This window comes from Uloborus diversus, chromosome 2, assembly GCF_026930045.1.
Source record: "Uloborus diversus isolate 005 chromosome 2, Udiv.v.3.1, whole genome shotgun sequence".
Lineage (NCBI taxonomy): Eukaryota > Metazoa > Arthropoda > Arachnida > Araneae > Uloboridae > Uloborus > Uloborus diversus.
This window is the reverse complement of record NC_072732.1, coordinates 146,890,284-146,905,518: the sequence shown is the minus strand read 5'-3', so window position 1 is coordinate 146,905,518 and position 15,235 is coordinate 146,890,284. Positions and strand designations below refer to the sequence as shown.

Here is a 15,235-nt window from a genome sequence, read left to right as displayed (position 1 = left end):
TTCTCGGTATTATCTCTTTCTAGATAAGGGTAATTGTTATTCGTGCCACTTTATCTTCACTTGAAAAGCACGGAAAATCATATTAACCAGTAGTAACACTAAAAATAAGGAAAAAATTCATTATGAAGAAATTTTACGTAACGTTGTTTTTATCTGCATAAGAAACTTCTTTGAAAACTTTTCAACACTTATCTTGAGGCTCTGTTCCTTAATGTGTTGATTTTCTTAAACACAGCGTGACTACGTTTGAATTGAAAGACCTGTAATTTTAACATTGCTATTGTCTGTGATGTATCCATCTAGTTGCAAAATGGTGCAAATGAGATGCAGGGTTAAGGTATTAAAATTTTGATTTAAAAAAAAACATTTTAATTTTTTATACAGTCTCCTAGTCTGTACTTTCAAGTTTAGGAAAAACATACTCACAAAAAAAAAAAAAAAAGCTGACACAAAGTATCGGATTATTCAAATTATTATTATGAAAATATTGAGAATTTTAATGGTTGAAGTGTTCCCCTAGTAAATTTTGTCCCATACTAAAGCAGCACATTTACGTATTACTCAGCTATGTGCGGTAACAATGGGACGGGCTCCTTGAAAATGCATTTATTGTCTCTTTGAAAACAAGGTGTCACCTTGGAATTAATTGGAATATAATTTAAAACATTTCAAATTTTCAGGGAACAGGAACTACCCCTAGTTCAGGAATTTCTTTTTGACTTCTAGAGTTATTAATGTGGCCACGTATTTTGCGCTCACGCGAAAGATACACTAAATATATAAAAAAAAGAAATCGTCATTTGGCGACTTCCATCACATGGTTAATTTGGACTAGAACAAATTGAGACCAAGCAGACGGTGAATGTGAATAGTATTGGTTTACTAACCCCCCCCCCCCTTCCCCATTGAGAAATTCCTAAAGGAGACACAGTGGCAAACCTTCTATTAAGTTGTTTGTTTTATTTCAGTATATCTTTCCTGCCAGCGCAGTATAGGGTTTCACCCGCCCCTTTCTTTCTTTCTTTCCTTTTTTTTCTGAGATAATGCATTTTAAAAATGGTTATTCAACAATAATTTATAAATACGGAAAACCCTACAGTTTTCGCCGTAATGACAACTTATGACACTTTGTGCTTGGCGTAACACTATTTAATTTTGAGGCGACGAAAATTTTAATTTTCAATGTCTGAAAAATCGGTACGTGATTGATTGTTTTTTTTACCCCTTTTTTTTCTTTTTGCTATTTCTCTTGAAATAAGAGAAACAATCTGAAGTTTAGGAAAACGTTGAAGTAGGAGTTCAGTAGCGAAGGACAAGTAGTAAAGTTACACTTTACTACTTGTCCCCCTACACACAAAGTTGAATAACTTTATGGCCCAAAGTGCATTAGCGGGGATTTTTTCTTTGAAGAAAAGGAATCTTACTTTATAATTGAAGTTGAAAGTGTATGTATACAAAATACAGTTACTTAATGTATCAAAACAGCCTATTTTAATGTGCAATATGATTCCCATAAAATGAATATTAGCGACACGTCTGGAGTAATAAACAAATCGTAAAAAAATAGAGGTAAAGTGGTCATTTCCTTTTTCGTCTGAGATTTTCTCAATATTTCACGGTTGGTCAAAGCTCCGTGAAGTAGATAAGAGCACTGAAAAAGAGTGGGTAAAAAATAAAATAAGAAAAAAAATGATTAATAAGGATATAAATTGTGAATTCTGTAGCTACAGAAAACAAATTAATAATCTTTAAATTACAGGTGGAAAAAACCTTGAACATGACCGAGTTATATAACCGAAAATATTACGTAAGAAAAGTTGACGCAGTTTCTAATTTGTTTTCCAATTTGAATTATTGATTTTTTTTTCCAAGCTCAAGATAAAAAAAAAAGGGGGAAATTGTGCAGTGTTATTAACATGATGCATTTTTTGTGTATTGTTCTGTTGTTACTGGTATTCTTTCAGAAATCAAGTTGTCTTTACGGACAAAATGGTTTGCAATTCTCTGCTTTTTCATTGGATATCCTCACTAGCACAGCCCGAGTTTACCATCAGAAGAAGAGTTACTCATAACAGTCCAAGAAACTAACCTATTGACGCGTTAGGATTGATATTAAATTTTAAAACAAACTCTTTTGGAGGAGTTTCCCGACTACTCGCTACACCTACGTCATGCATTTTTTAACTAAAAAAAAAAGTTACGTAGCGTTCAGAACAAAATGCACGCATTATATTATTAGTACCAGTTGGTGTGAATGAGAACATAAGATAAACGGAAACATATCGCATAATCACACCTGTGGTGATTTTTTAACTCCATATGCAGGGGTGCCTACCTGAGGGGGGGGGGGGCATGGCACAGACGTGCCATATTGGAATTATTAGGGGGTTTTATGCGTATTTTTCTTTTCTTTTGGGGGGGGGATGATCGCTTGGAGAAAGGGGGTAGTGGTATTTAGAGGGATTGGTGCGCCTTTTTTCTAGGGGGGAGGGAAATTACCGTTGCTATTTGACAGCATTCTTTAAAGATGGTCGAGTGAAAAACAGTTTTAAAAAAAAGTATGTAAAATAGATAACAACAGTAGAAAAATTTAGTGTCCTTTTGTGTCCTAGTGCATGTTCTTAGCAGGAGTCAAACACAAAATGTTTTTGTGTAAAATTTGCATAAGTTCAGCTCTGGCTCCTGGGGTAAGCGACCTATGCAAAAAAAAAAAAAAAAAAATAGAAAACTCAAATTTGTTTATTGTTTCTTGTTTCTTAAATTGTAGTAATATGTGAGAGTACGTTCAATTAATTAAAATGTATATAAAATCGAGGGGGCAGCGGTTGTCAACATCGCCTGGAGAGGCAAAGCTACTACAGTCGGTCCTGCATTAAGTTTCGAGTGTAAATTTAATTTTTATTAAAGGTTTTTCTCTTTAAGGGGAGTTGGTATCCTAAAAGGCTTTTTAAAAATATTTTTCTGTTTTTGTGCATTTAAAATATTTAAATCAAGAGCTTTCAAACGATGCTGAATTCGTGTCTTTATGTAGGTTAAAAGTTACTCAATTGAAATATTAATGTAGCAGGAATGTGTTAATGCGTACATGTTATTTTATTTTCAAACGCTGATTTTCTCAAAATGTCAGTTTTGAAAACTCATCATTATTTTTCTACGAAACTGCTTTACTTAGTACTTTGAAAATTTTACATCATTTTTTATATATGATAATAAATGTATAGAACACACTTTTTCCAAAACAACTGTTTTTATGACCAAAAACGGTATTTTGTTTTTCCGTTAAGATGAGACTAGTGGGTAAAATTCAATAAATTATGAAATAAACGAAATCGACTCAAAAGTTCACTTTAGTAGGCTCTTCCATATCTCTTAAAAACACTGAAATTTTTAAGCTTCTAACATTAAAAAGTTTTAATAAAAAGGTATATAAGGTTTAGCAATTTAACATTATGCATATGCAGGGTACCAACTCCCTTAAATGATTTTAGGAAGTTCTTAGAAGTCTCATACGACGCATAGTTTTTAGGTGAAATATCACTACCCCAGGGCTTCTTAAATCTGTATTCTTGTTATGTGTGCCACAGTTTTCTCCCTATGTCAAACCTATGAGGAAATAAATCACCGTTTCAATTCGCACGCTATTTCCTAGTACATGGTGTAAGCGGAAAAACCACGAGTAAAATAAAATCGGTGTTAAATTCACTAGATAAAAAATCATAGAAAACGGCTTTTTATCCTATTGCTCGAAGACAGTAGGGTCTTATATGCAATGCCTAAAGGTTTATATCTCAGTGCAGAGGTGGCAGAGAAGGGTATAATGTAAAATATTCAGTTTCTTTACTTATTATCTGAGCTGAAAATATATTAACATTATTTTTTTAACCTTAGATATCACAGTGACAAGTCTATTGCTATTATCCTTGGTAAGGATTTTAATTGGAAAATTAAATCATATGACTAAACTAATTGAAAGCCCCTATCTTCAGGAAATTTGATATAAGGCGTAAGAGTCTGAATATTGAATTATTATTTTTTTTAAAGTTGCTCTCTCTCGAGTTTTATTTTCGTAGACTTTTTTTTTTTTCTATCAAAAACATTAATTTAAGCTACCGATCAAATTTAGTTATTTGTTTCTTGTCAATGTAACAACGATTTTTTTTCTCCGATCGGTATCTGACTTTTTCTTTTCCCATGGCAAAAAGTATTCTTTTTTCCTTTTATAATTTTTTTGTTCCGCAACGTGCATTTGACTGGATTTGTTCAAGTGTACAGTTAATGATCAGGTAAAATCATGTGTGCGGATTTTAATTTAAGCAGCAAATTTGCCACCCCTCTCCCGCATGTTATTTATATATGTTTTTCTTAACTTGTTCCGGTATTCCATACAAGCGTAGATAAAATTATTCATACGTAGTTGAATTAAAGCATCTGATTTTTGTTTTTCGCAAACGCTTTTCCGCGCACTATGTTAGACAAACTCAAGCATACGGCTTGAATATTTTTATAATAATATCTGAGTGTTCTAACATAATAAAAACTGCCATTCATACTGTTATTTTTTGTTCCCTTTGTATTTATTTACTTACTTTTGAAAACATTCTTTTCTAATGGGGATTTCTGGGGTTGTTCAATTGTTGTATAAGTAATTTATGTTTCCCTGTAATGTGAGGTACCCGAGTTTAGCTCGGTAAAATCAGTTGTTCGTATTTTCATTTAATACTGTGTTTTACTGTTGTTACCTATTTACATACTTATTTTTTTTTTAATCTTTGCAAAGGTTTATGGAGTTATGGTTGCTTTAATGGTGCTTAAGGCTGTTTCTCTCATTATAACTCTAGTCGAAATAAGTAAATAAACTTAAAATAAACTTGCAGTGTCTAAACAGGGATGAAGTATGTTTTGAGACTGTCAAAGACTATTTTAAGTTCTTTGTACTTTTTTTCTTTAGTACGATACATTATTGTTTGTTTTAAATATGACCTAACTTTTCTTACGTTCGAATGTAATTATTTGAAACTCGTTGTTTTCATCAAAGATAAGATTTTCGTGTTGGAATGAAAGAAAAAATAAACAGTCAAAATAAACAATACGTGTTTAATGAAATGCGAAGATGAATCATCAGAAATGTATAGTTACATTTTTATCACTGATTCTTCACTGATGGCTTTAAAATGTCCTTGGAATTTTGAAGTCTCTAAAATCACAGCATTATTTTTTAATGGCCACAGCATCCTTTCCTTACATGTCATTATTGCCTTTCTCGCGCATTCCCATTTATGAGGTCCCCGTAGTCTGTACTGATAGGAGAGACAAGGTCCGAACCACAACTTAAAAAATAGTCGAGGATCTGTGAAAAAGTATTTTGTTAAATTTGGCTTTGCTCCTATCTGCTCTGCAATTTCGTCCATGTACTGCAAAAAATCAACTCGTATGCTCATTATCTCACTCGGGGTGTACCGTTTTTCATTTTTCTTGTGCCTTCGCTTGACGTCCTTAAGCATTTTCTTTTCTGATGGCAGCTTGCAGTTTCCGGCAAACACTTGGGCAGCCCATCTGCATTGAAGTTCTCCTAATGGGAATCCTGGTCCAAAAGGATTTATGAATCCAATGAAGACTAGACTTGAATGCTTCAGCTGAGGAGGGTACATGCATTTGTAGAGGTTTATCACCCCTCTGTGTTTCGTCAATACCCCTTCTTCTAAAAACGGGAACTTCCACGTGTAACCTGTTCCCATAATCACTGTATCAATTTCTGTAGGCGTTTTTTCACCAAAGAAGACAACACCGTCTTCAGTGAAATACTCAACATCTCCTTTTTGGATCACTGCACCCGAAAGAAGTTTGGAGCCGATTTGGTCATTGAGAATAGGATCTTTCGACAGAGTGTGAAATTTTGGTTTTACTGTATATAAATGGTAATCAAATTTTGGATTCAGGAAAAAATGCTCAATAAACTTGCTACACAGGTCAATTGGGAAAAAGTCAATGTGCTTTAAGAAGTGCCGGCGTAGTAGGCAGTAGTCTATTGGATACCCACCCGGTCCCACTCGGTTCATTATGTAAGCTCCACACCGTGTACTGAGGTATACCTAAGTGGAAAAAATAGGAATAAATCAAATATTCATTGAAAATTGAAAATGATAACTGCGGTGCCTACTATCTCTGTTTTCTTGTAAAAAGTATAGATTTTTTTAACGTACTGGTGAATTCGTTTTCTTTCTTTTTTCGTATATGTGTGTCAAATAATTTCTTATCTTAACATGATTAATGTTTATTTAGAACTGATGTTTAGTGATATTTATATACTATTATACAGTAGGCGCATCTTTCTCACCGATTGTAGACTAAAAATAAGGATTATGGAAACTATTACGCATGGAAAAAGACCATTTCGTCTGCCACTCTAAGACTTTCGAAAAGCTGTTTTTTACATTAAATGTAAATAAAGCTAAAATATTAAAAGTACATTTTGAAAGGGATGATGTTTGTTTCCGTTCATGGCTTGAAAACGAGTAAATGGTTGACAATGAAAAAACAAATGCAAGTTGCAAGATAAATAAATGTAAATGACACCCATTGTTTTATAAACACGTACATTAACAAATACAAAGTAAGAAAATCTAGGAGAGATTACTAGCAATTAAATAGAATAAACGACAATCAACTTATTTATTTTCATCCAAACTATCCACGAAAAATGTAGACTTCTTTTGCTTCAATGACTTCTCTTTTCTCGTTTTATTCTTTAATTTAAAGTTACAGCTCGCGAAAACCTAACATAATTTTTTTTTAAGTAGTCTTTTCTTATAGGGCTGATTTAATTTCCCACAGAAGTAAATTAGGCTGATCTAAATTAAATTGCTTGAATTGTATTACCAATAGCTACAATGAAACAATATACGTATGATATTGAAATAAAACTAATTGCCCAATCAACTTTTAAATATACTACACTTGTACAGTTAAAATTTAAATTATATTTTTCTAATGCTTTTGTTAGCAAATTAGTAGTTGAGAAGGTTCTAAAACTAAATTCCCCGATACTATTCCTTTATGTTACCACAAGCTGGAACATTTTGCTCGATAATCATAACAGTAAAAAACAAAAGTGAAATGAACTTTATGCTATTTAATGCTGAAATGCACTGGTAAAGTCAGACATAAGAGTGAAAAACGGGTTTACCTTACCTGTTTCGCAACGCTACTAATTTCAACAGCTGCATCAAGCGCTGAGCATCCAATGCCTATCACGAGCACTCGTTGGCCTTTAAAATCCTTAACTTCTTTTAAACTGTGAGTATGCATGACTTTGCCCTTGTAATGTTGTTGTCCTGGATAAATTGCCATTTTGGGCAAATTTATGTGCCCAGTGCAGATCATGACACCGTCGTAAACATCCGAAAGTTCCTCCCCAGTTAGGTTGTCCCTCACGGAAACGATCCATCGTCCAGTATCTTCATAATCAATGCTTCTTTTTACCTCAGTGACCTCCTTATTGTACTGGATGTGTCTCAAACAGTCAAAATATTCCGCGTAGTCTGTGATGTACTGCAGCATCTCATTATGTCTCATGTAGTTGCTGTACTCTTTACGGGGAGGGAAGTCGCTCCAAGCCCCCATTTCTTTGCTGTGGTTGATAATGGTTGTTGGCATGATGGAAGCTACTCCTTCCATGGTTTCTTCTCTGTAGTACCATGTACCGCCAAAGTTACCAGTCTTTTCAAAACATATAGGTTCTATACCTTCCAGTTTAAGTTGGGCAATTGACACAATTCCACTTGATCCGCCACCAATTACGGCCACCCTTTTTCTTGAGGGTTCCATCATCTAGATATATATATTCGGAACATGTATGTAGTGATACACATTTGCATTATCACAGTACAAACATAAATTCGCAAACATCCGTTTCAAAACACTAACAGAGCATTTTCATTAACATCAAATTTTAAAAAATGAGAGGGAGAAAGCTCACATTAAGTCGAAAACTCAAGTGAATAGTTATTTTTCATTTTATTTTCTCTGGTAGATTAAAAAAAAGTAACGGCAAAGAAATTGTGAAATTCTGCCTGTGGCGGGCATGCATCAAAGAGACCTCATTACAGCTCCATCCTTGAAATTCGGTATAAAATTGCTTCGAGTCCCGGTGTTTGCACCTAAGGTTTTTTTAACTTTAAATTTTGATTTTTTTTTGTAGTTAATTTTTTACGCTATATTTTCCCCTTAAATCGCCTATTAAATGGATGAAATATTTCCCACATTCCTTAACATTTGAAGTCGTTCGGGAGAGATTTTTTTTCTGCATCAAATAACGCTTGTTCCAATTTTCTTAGAAAAGCAGAGATCAGGGTTTTTATTTTAGTGGAATGTACTCGGCTCAAATCAATTCATGTCCGAGCTAAAGAGCAAAATATATTACTGTAGACCACGTATTTAAAAGCAACTTTTCAAATCAATAAAACTACCGTTTATACCCCGGTTCATAAAGGGTATGTGCCGGAACAAATCAAGGACAAGCTGAATTTTTGGCAGTTGTTAGTACCCATAGAGGGTAGTATTTTCCCCAAAGTCCCCGCCTGTGCCTCTTGAGCTTTCCCCCCTAGCCCCCCCCCTTAAGTATAAAGTCGTAGGTTTTTAAACAAACGGCTATATCTCCGTCAAATACTACTCAAATCTTTTAAGCTTGACATACTTTTAATCTTTATAACATGGAAAATGAGAAATTACTTTTACATTTTTTTCACAATAAATACCTTTTTCATTATTTGTGGAAATACGCCATTTTTCATTATTTTTCGTTCTTAATGATGTAATCATGGGGACTTCTCACGTCTAATATTCATTATTAAAAAAAACAGCATTGTTTTTAGAGCAGTTTCTAAGCTTTTAGAAAATACATATATCTATAGAAATGTACAGGCAACTTTACGCATAGAACGCGAGACAAGACGGTAAGCACCAACTTGCTAACGCACTAGAAGCTTTCTTCTTACATCAGTCAATCAGAGGTTTTTTTTCGGAAGAAATTTGGGAAATGCTGATTTTTTGTCAGGTGTTAGCACCTAGGGAGGGGAGTATTTTCCCAAAAGACCTCGTCTCTCCCTCTTGAGCTTTCACCCCTAGCTCCCCCCCTTAAGCATAAAATTATAGGTTTTTAAATAAACGATTATGTCTCCAGTAAATGTTATTCACATTTTTTAAACTTAACATATTTTGAATCCTTATCATGATAAATGAGAAATGAGCTTTAAATTTTCTATATAAATAATACTTTTTTTTTTGTAATTTGAGCAATTACGGCAATTTTCTTCGGTTTTTCTTCTTTAAAGATGTAGTATTGAATGCTTTTCACGTTTGATATTTATAATTGGAATTTAAAAGAAAAAAAAAACAAAAACATGCTGTGTAGTTTTTAGAGCAGCTAAGTAGAAGTCTCAAAGAAAAATTCTTGTGTTTTGCATTTTGAGGACATCACAGTATGCACGACACGAAAAGAATTTTTTTTAGAAAATACAAGAAACAAACAAACAAAAAAAAGACTTCTGCAAACAATAGTTTTAGAGCTAGGCAAAAGAAGAATACCAGAATTGACAACAGAAGATGGTGCTGATGTCCATATAGTAAAATTTACTATTCGGAAGTTTATAGAATGCTCGAAAGTTGTCTTTGTTTGTGATTCTCTCTTACTCCAGAAAAGAAAGAACTGTATTTTTTACAAGATTATAGGTGGCAAGGAATCAAGTTTGCTTCAACATTGGCATTTTAATCCAGCAACATTGGGAAATTAGAAGTCACTTGACTGCTCCTGCTATCTCTGGCTTTTATGGTTTGGGAAAGGTAAAAATCATTGAAGTGATAAAATCTTCAACGCAAACTCAACGGCAAGCATCAACATTTTTGTTAAAAAATATTTCAAAATAACAACTGCTAATTGAAGGAGATATTTTACTCTTCGACTTTTCGAAATGAGCGGATATGGACTTAAGTAATGAGTTAAGTTAATGAGTTTACCCAAAAAGTAAACTTTGCTATCAAATTTTGATCAGTCAAAGTTACCTCCGATAACCGGAGCATGCCAACACTATGTATCTACTAACTAGTTTACCTGCAAGTCCGGAACTGACTTATGAACAATTTAACAACAACTGAATGGGATAGAAGTTATAGTCAATTTACCGAAAACAGAAAGGGGAAAAAAAATATCTTGCCATTGAACTTCTGTAAAAACTTTTGCACCAAATGGACTTCTAGATTTGGTGTCGTGCTTATATAAAGCCGATTGTGGCAAACATTGTATATACATAGGAGGGTGAGTTAAGGGTCGCCGAGAGCCAAGACGGGTCCCTCCCTCCATACAACCTTAAATAAAAACTGATCTGATTCCAAGTCGAGCCCTCCCAAAGGTCGGACTCCTAGTTTCAGACTAGGCGGACATGGCCTCTCATTGGCCCTGGGTAGGTTTACGTTCCGCTGCGATGTGCGAGAACTGCGGCGGATATTTCGTGTTACATCGCATCAATTATGGCCTATGATGAAGAATTGATTCATGATGAATGATTAATACTGCTCTATAAATTACCTATTTTCATTGCTTTAAAGAATTTTATTGCTCCGAATTTCGATGAATAAAAACAATGGAAAAAAATTAATTTAACTAATTGGAGGTGAGTGCTAAATTTGTGATGATAATACCACAGTGACGGTCGCACATTCTCGAGTTCGTATCTGTTAGAGTTTGTGGATATTTCCGAAGAGTGATGTATAAAATCACCGTTACAGGGGGTTAAAAACAGTGCTTCTTCCTGTTCAATTATTTTCAAAATAGGAGATTTTCCTTTAAAAAAATATGTTTTCTAAAATGTCCTAAATATATTAGTTTTAAAGAATATATTTTCAAGAAGAAAATGATGCAAAGTTAATGAGTTTAAAATTAAAAGTAATTAAAGAAATCATTATTAGAAATGCTTTCAAAACGAACGTTTAAGTTCAGCAGGGGGGAGGGATAGGGTAAGTAGGCACGAAAAAAACTTTTATTCCTACAAGTATTATATCATTTGAAAAGTTAAAATGTGTTTAACAACTTTTCTCCAACTATTTTGATATATTATCAAAAATGTAGGCGCTGTTTTCTAAAACTAATAGAAAATACATATTTTCAACAAAATCTTTTTCGTAATTTAGCGATTTATCGAGGGAATACTATTTTTGTGCAAAAATTCAGGTTGAAGAATAGTGTTTTAGGAATTAAATAGCCTAATGTTGAGATGCATTTCAAGGGAACAGTGACCAGGATATGCTCATAATCAGAAACGCATGAAAAACCAACTTAGAGGGAGGGGGGAGTAGGGGGTAAAACGGGAGGGGGACTTTTGGGACAATACTCCTCTCGTTGGTACTAATTACGAACAAAAAATTAATGTCCCTTATTTCTTCCGACAGAAACATTTTATTGACTGGTTAAGAAGAAAGCTTCTAGTGCGTTAGCAAGTTGGTGCTTGCCGTCTTGTCGCGCGTTCTATGCGTAAACTTGACGGTACAATTCTATATATGTATAGATTTTTGGCAAGCTTAGAAACTGCTCTAAAAACTACGCTGCATATGTTTTCAAATAATGAATATTAGACGTGAAAGCACCCAAGATTACGTCATTAAAAACGAAAAATGATGAAAAATGACGTAATTGCTCAAATTACAAAAAAGTATTAATTGTATTAAAAGTTTAATGATAATTTATCATTTGCCATGTTATAACAATTAAAAATATGTAAAGTTAAAAAGATTTAAATAACATTTAACGGAGATAAAAACGTTTGTTTAAAATCCTATAATTTTATACTTAAGGGGGGCTAGAGGGGAAAGTTTAAGGGGGAGAGGCGGGGGCTTTTGGGAAAATAGTCCTTTCCTTAGGTGCAAACACCTGTCAAAAATTCAGCTTGTCCCTAATTTGTTCCGACGTTTGGTCATTTTTGGCCTTTATAGATTATTAGTAATGTTCAGGAGCCCTTTAGCACCTACTGCTGTGCAAGTTGGTACAAGTTAGTTTGGAACCCATGAAAGGGGTACTCCTCAAAGCGCTTTTTTAAATAACTCGGATATGCATATTTCTATCAAATTCTTTTTGTCTTCGGGAGTGAGCGGAATTTTGCTCAAGTTGAGTTTTTTGCTTAAATTTCATTTTCTACGGAAGGAAGAGAGTTACTGACAACTGCTTAAAACGAAACTCGTAACGCTTTTTTAAATCTGACTTTTTCTATTAGGCCATTTAAATCTTTGCGAATCCAATAAAATTACAAAGCAATATTTTTGTGTTGGTGGCTTATTAAATGTTGATGGTAATGTTTTTCCCAAATTATCGAAAAATTTTAGCAGAATTGATGAACAAGAAACATCACGATTTCAAACTCAGGAAGTGCCGGGATCTATCATTTGTGCTAAAAACTTTTCATTTCGGAAGTCAGAATTTGGTACTTCAATTGGTGACATTAGGCTCAAAATATTACTTTATAATTTGTTTGGTATAAATTAACAAAATGTGTCATTTTCAAGCATTAAAAGCGGCAGAGGTAGACATTCTTACTGATTTTCCGGGAACTGGTAAGTACTTCTGGTTTATATTCTGTAACACTTCGAAAAGAAAATTAGACTGTATCATATCACTAGTTTACAAAGTAAAATATTATTGGATTATAAGCACGACCCTATAAGGTTAAAATAAAAGTGTAGTTTCCTTGCTCATTTACACTATTTTTAACTGCATTTGGATCATTCATTGTATAACGTGGATTGAACTATAGATAACAGAAAAATGTCTTTAAACTTCAGACACAAGAATGTGTCTAAGTAAAAAATGTGATAAACATTAAAAAAAAAAAAATCTATTCAACTCAGACATCTGTTATGTTGCTAACACATTTTAAAATCGAGTGAATAAACAAATGCATAATTTAAGGTTTTCTCAATAAAATCAAAATAATAATTAAAAATTCATTTCTTACTTATTTGATATAACTTACAATTGATGGCCGACTTGGCGTGCTCAGTTCATTACTCACTTCCAGCTTCGGCATCTTTTCTTATTCTAGGCGAAACCTATGCACTGCAACATTTTCACTTATGAAATAAAGAAAGTTAGCAAATATGCAGTAATGGGAAAATGCCTACACAAGCAAAAAAAAAAAAAACATAATGTGGAATTTTTTTAACTAATGTGACACATATTTCAAAAAAAAAAATGCATTTTCTACTGCAAAAATCTAAAACCTGGTAAATGTCGACGTCAGTCGACAAATATCAGTATTTATTACCAAATGACATCAATGGAACACTGAACGCTTCCAGTGAATCACCGGTGAAAGTCAACATTTTTAAATTTCAGTCTTTTACATTTACAGATGTGACTCAAAAAAAAAAAAAAAGGAAAACAATGCGTCAATATATTTTGTGCAAGTTAGAATCAAATCAATTAATACTCTTTTCTGAGTACTTTTCAACGCGAGTTATAATTTGGACATTTTTTTTCGGAAGCGTAAATTGTTTTCAAAACAATCGTTAATGCAATCCTGTTGAAACTCGATTTTAACCACATGCATTAAAACAAAGTGAAATAGATCAATGTAAAAGAGAAATTTGATACAAATAAATAAATAAATAAATGTCTGAGTCTGAAACATTTTTGTAGTAATAAGTCTCCAAGAGTACTTAGAGTCGTCAGTTGTAAAAAGAGGGGGGGGGGAGGGAATGGCGTTTTTTTTCTTCTTCAAACATATCTCTAGCTGTGCCAAAATTATTATGATGAATTCGCAATAAGGGGGAGTATGGTCTATAAACATTATGTATATTTCAGTTTTGTTTCTTATATTATACTCGTAGTTAAAATAATTACAGAGCTTAAAAGAGACCAACATACTTTATAGAACTACTTTATTCTAAAACAGAAGCCATCAAACTAACACTCTACATTATTTTGAGTTAAACTTATCAAAAAGTTATTTACCAATCCTTACGCAACAGATTTAAGTATAAAGCTAAATAAGAGTTATTTTTCATACCCCGGTACGCCACCGCAACAGGGTATTATATCCTGTTAGCTGCAATTAAAAATACAAAAAAAACAAAACCTATAAGAGCATATCAACCATGATTTCTCACGGTACATTTGAAACTTTTGATTGTAAAGTTAAAATTTTGGAAACGAGCAGTGATCGCCGTGCTAAAAAAAAGAAGAAAAAAAAATAGAAGAAGAAGAAAATAGCGCATGGGGCAACATTTCGAAAGTTCAGCAACACATGTACTGGAAAGCACATGCTCGCGATACATTTGTAAATTCGGTTTCCATTGTTCTCATGGATATGAATAGGTAGTTATCGGAGCATAGTTCCCCTAACAGTGAAAAATAATTAAATTAATTAATTAATTAAATAAATCTTTAAAACAATTGCTAAAATAAAACTTAACGAGTAATACATATTCGATTAAACACATTAATCGTATTAAGGCTATTACCAGTTGAAGGCTAAGCTTTGCACACTGAATTATTATCGTGGGAACTTTTATAAGTTTTCTTTATAATCTTTTAGCGGTGTTGCGAAATGTTACGCGGTCTACCTCAAAAATAAAACTTGTTTAGCGGCCCATGATCTTCAATATGGCTTAGTTGGAAAATAGTGTAGAAAAGTGTAGAAAAAAATACTTTATGACTCAATAATTTAATTTAAAACTCTTCAAATGTTTTTTTTTTTTTAATTTTTAGAAGAAAAAAGAACTATGTGGATTCCTGAGCATCAAAGAACGTATGTGTCAAATTTGGTAAAGACCCGATATAAACTACGGATTTGTATCAGGGACATACACCTCTCCTACCCACACACAGCCCTTTTTACATAACATATAGAATGCAATACAGACATCTTATACCGACGCTATGACAGCCTACAGGTGACGGTGGGGGTTGAAAAAGCCACGGACATCAAAGACGGTCAAATGAAAACAATAAGCAATCGTGATTGCTCAATTATAGATTCATTTTTATTTGATTTTCTCGAAAAATATTAAGACTCTGGCAAAATTTCCTCTGAAAAGGTGTATTTCTAATCAAAATTCCGAAATATTTTTCCCCATGCAAATGAGAGTTTAAAAAACATCTGAGGGAAATTACAGGAATGTATCTCAATTACACGATTTTCAAAAAAATTCGTAACTAGAGCGGTTTTTGAGACTTCACGTTCACTGTTACGTC

At 33.3% G+C, this 15,235-nt stretch overlaps 1 protein-coding gene across 1 annotated transcript; it reads right to left on the bottom strand.

Moving 5' to 3' along the window:
- Positions 1 to 5,110: 5,110 nt before the first annotated feature.
- Positions 5,111 to 13,108, bottom strand: LOC129217397 (flavin-containing monooxygenase 5-like). Its single transcript, XM_054851693.1, has 3 exons — positions 13,014 to 13,108; positions 7,189 to 7,827; positions 5,111 to 6,089 (listed from the first exon to the last, which is right to left on the bottom strand). The coding sequence occupies exons 1-3, from the start codon at positions 13,065 to 13,067 to the stop codon at positions 5,133 to 5,135; spliced, it is 1,650 nt and encodes a 549-aa protein (XP_054707668.1). The 5' UTR covers positions 13,068 to 13,108; the 3' UTR covers positions 5,111 to 5,132.
- Between the last annotated feature and the right edge of the window lie 2,127 nt (positions 13,109 to 15,235).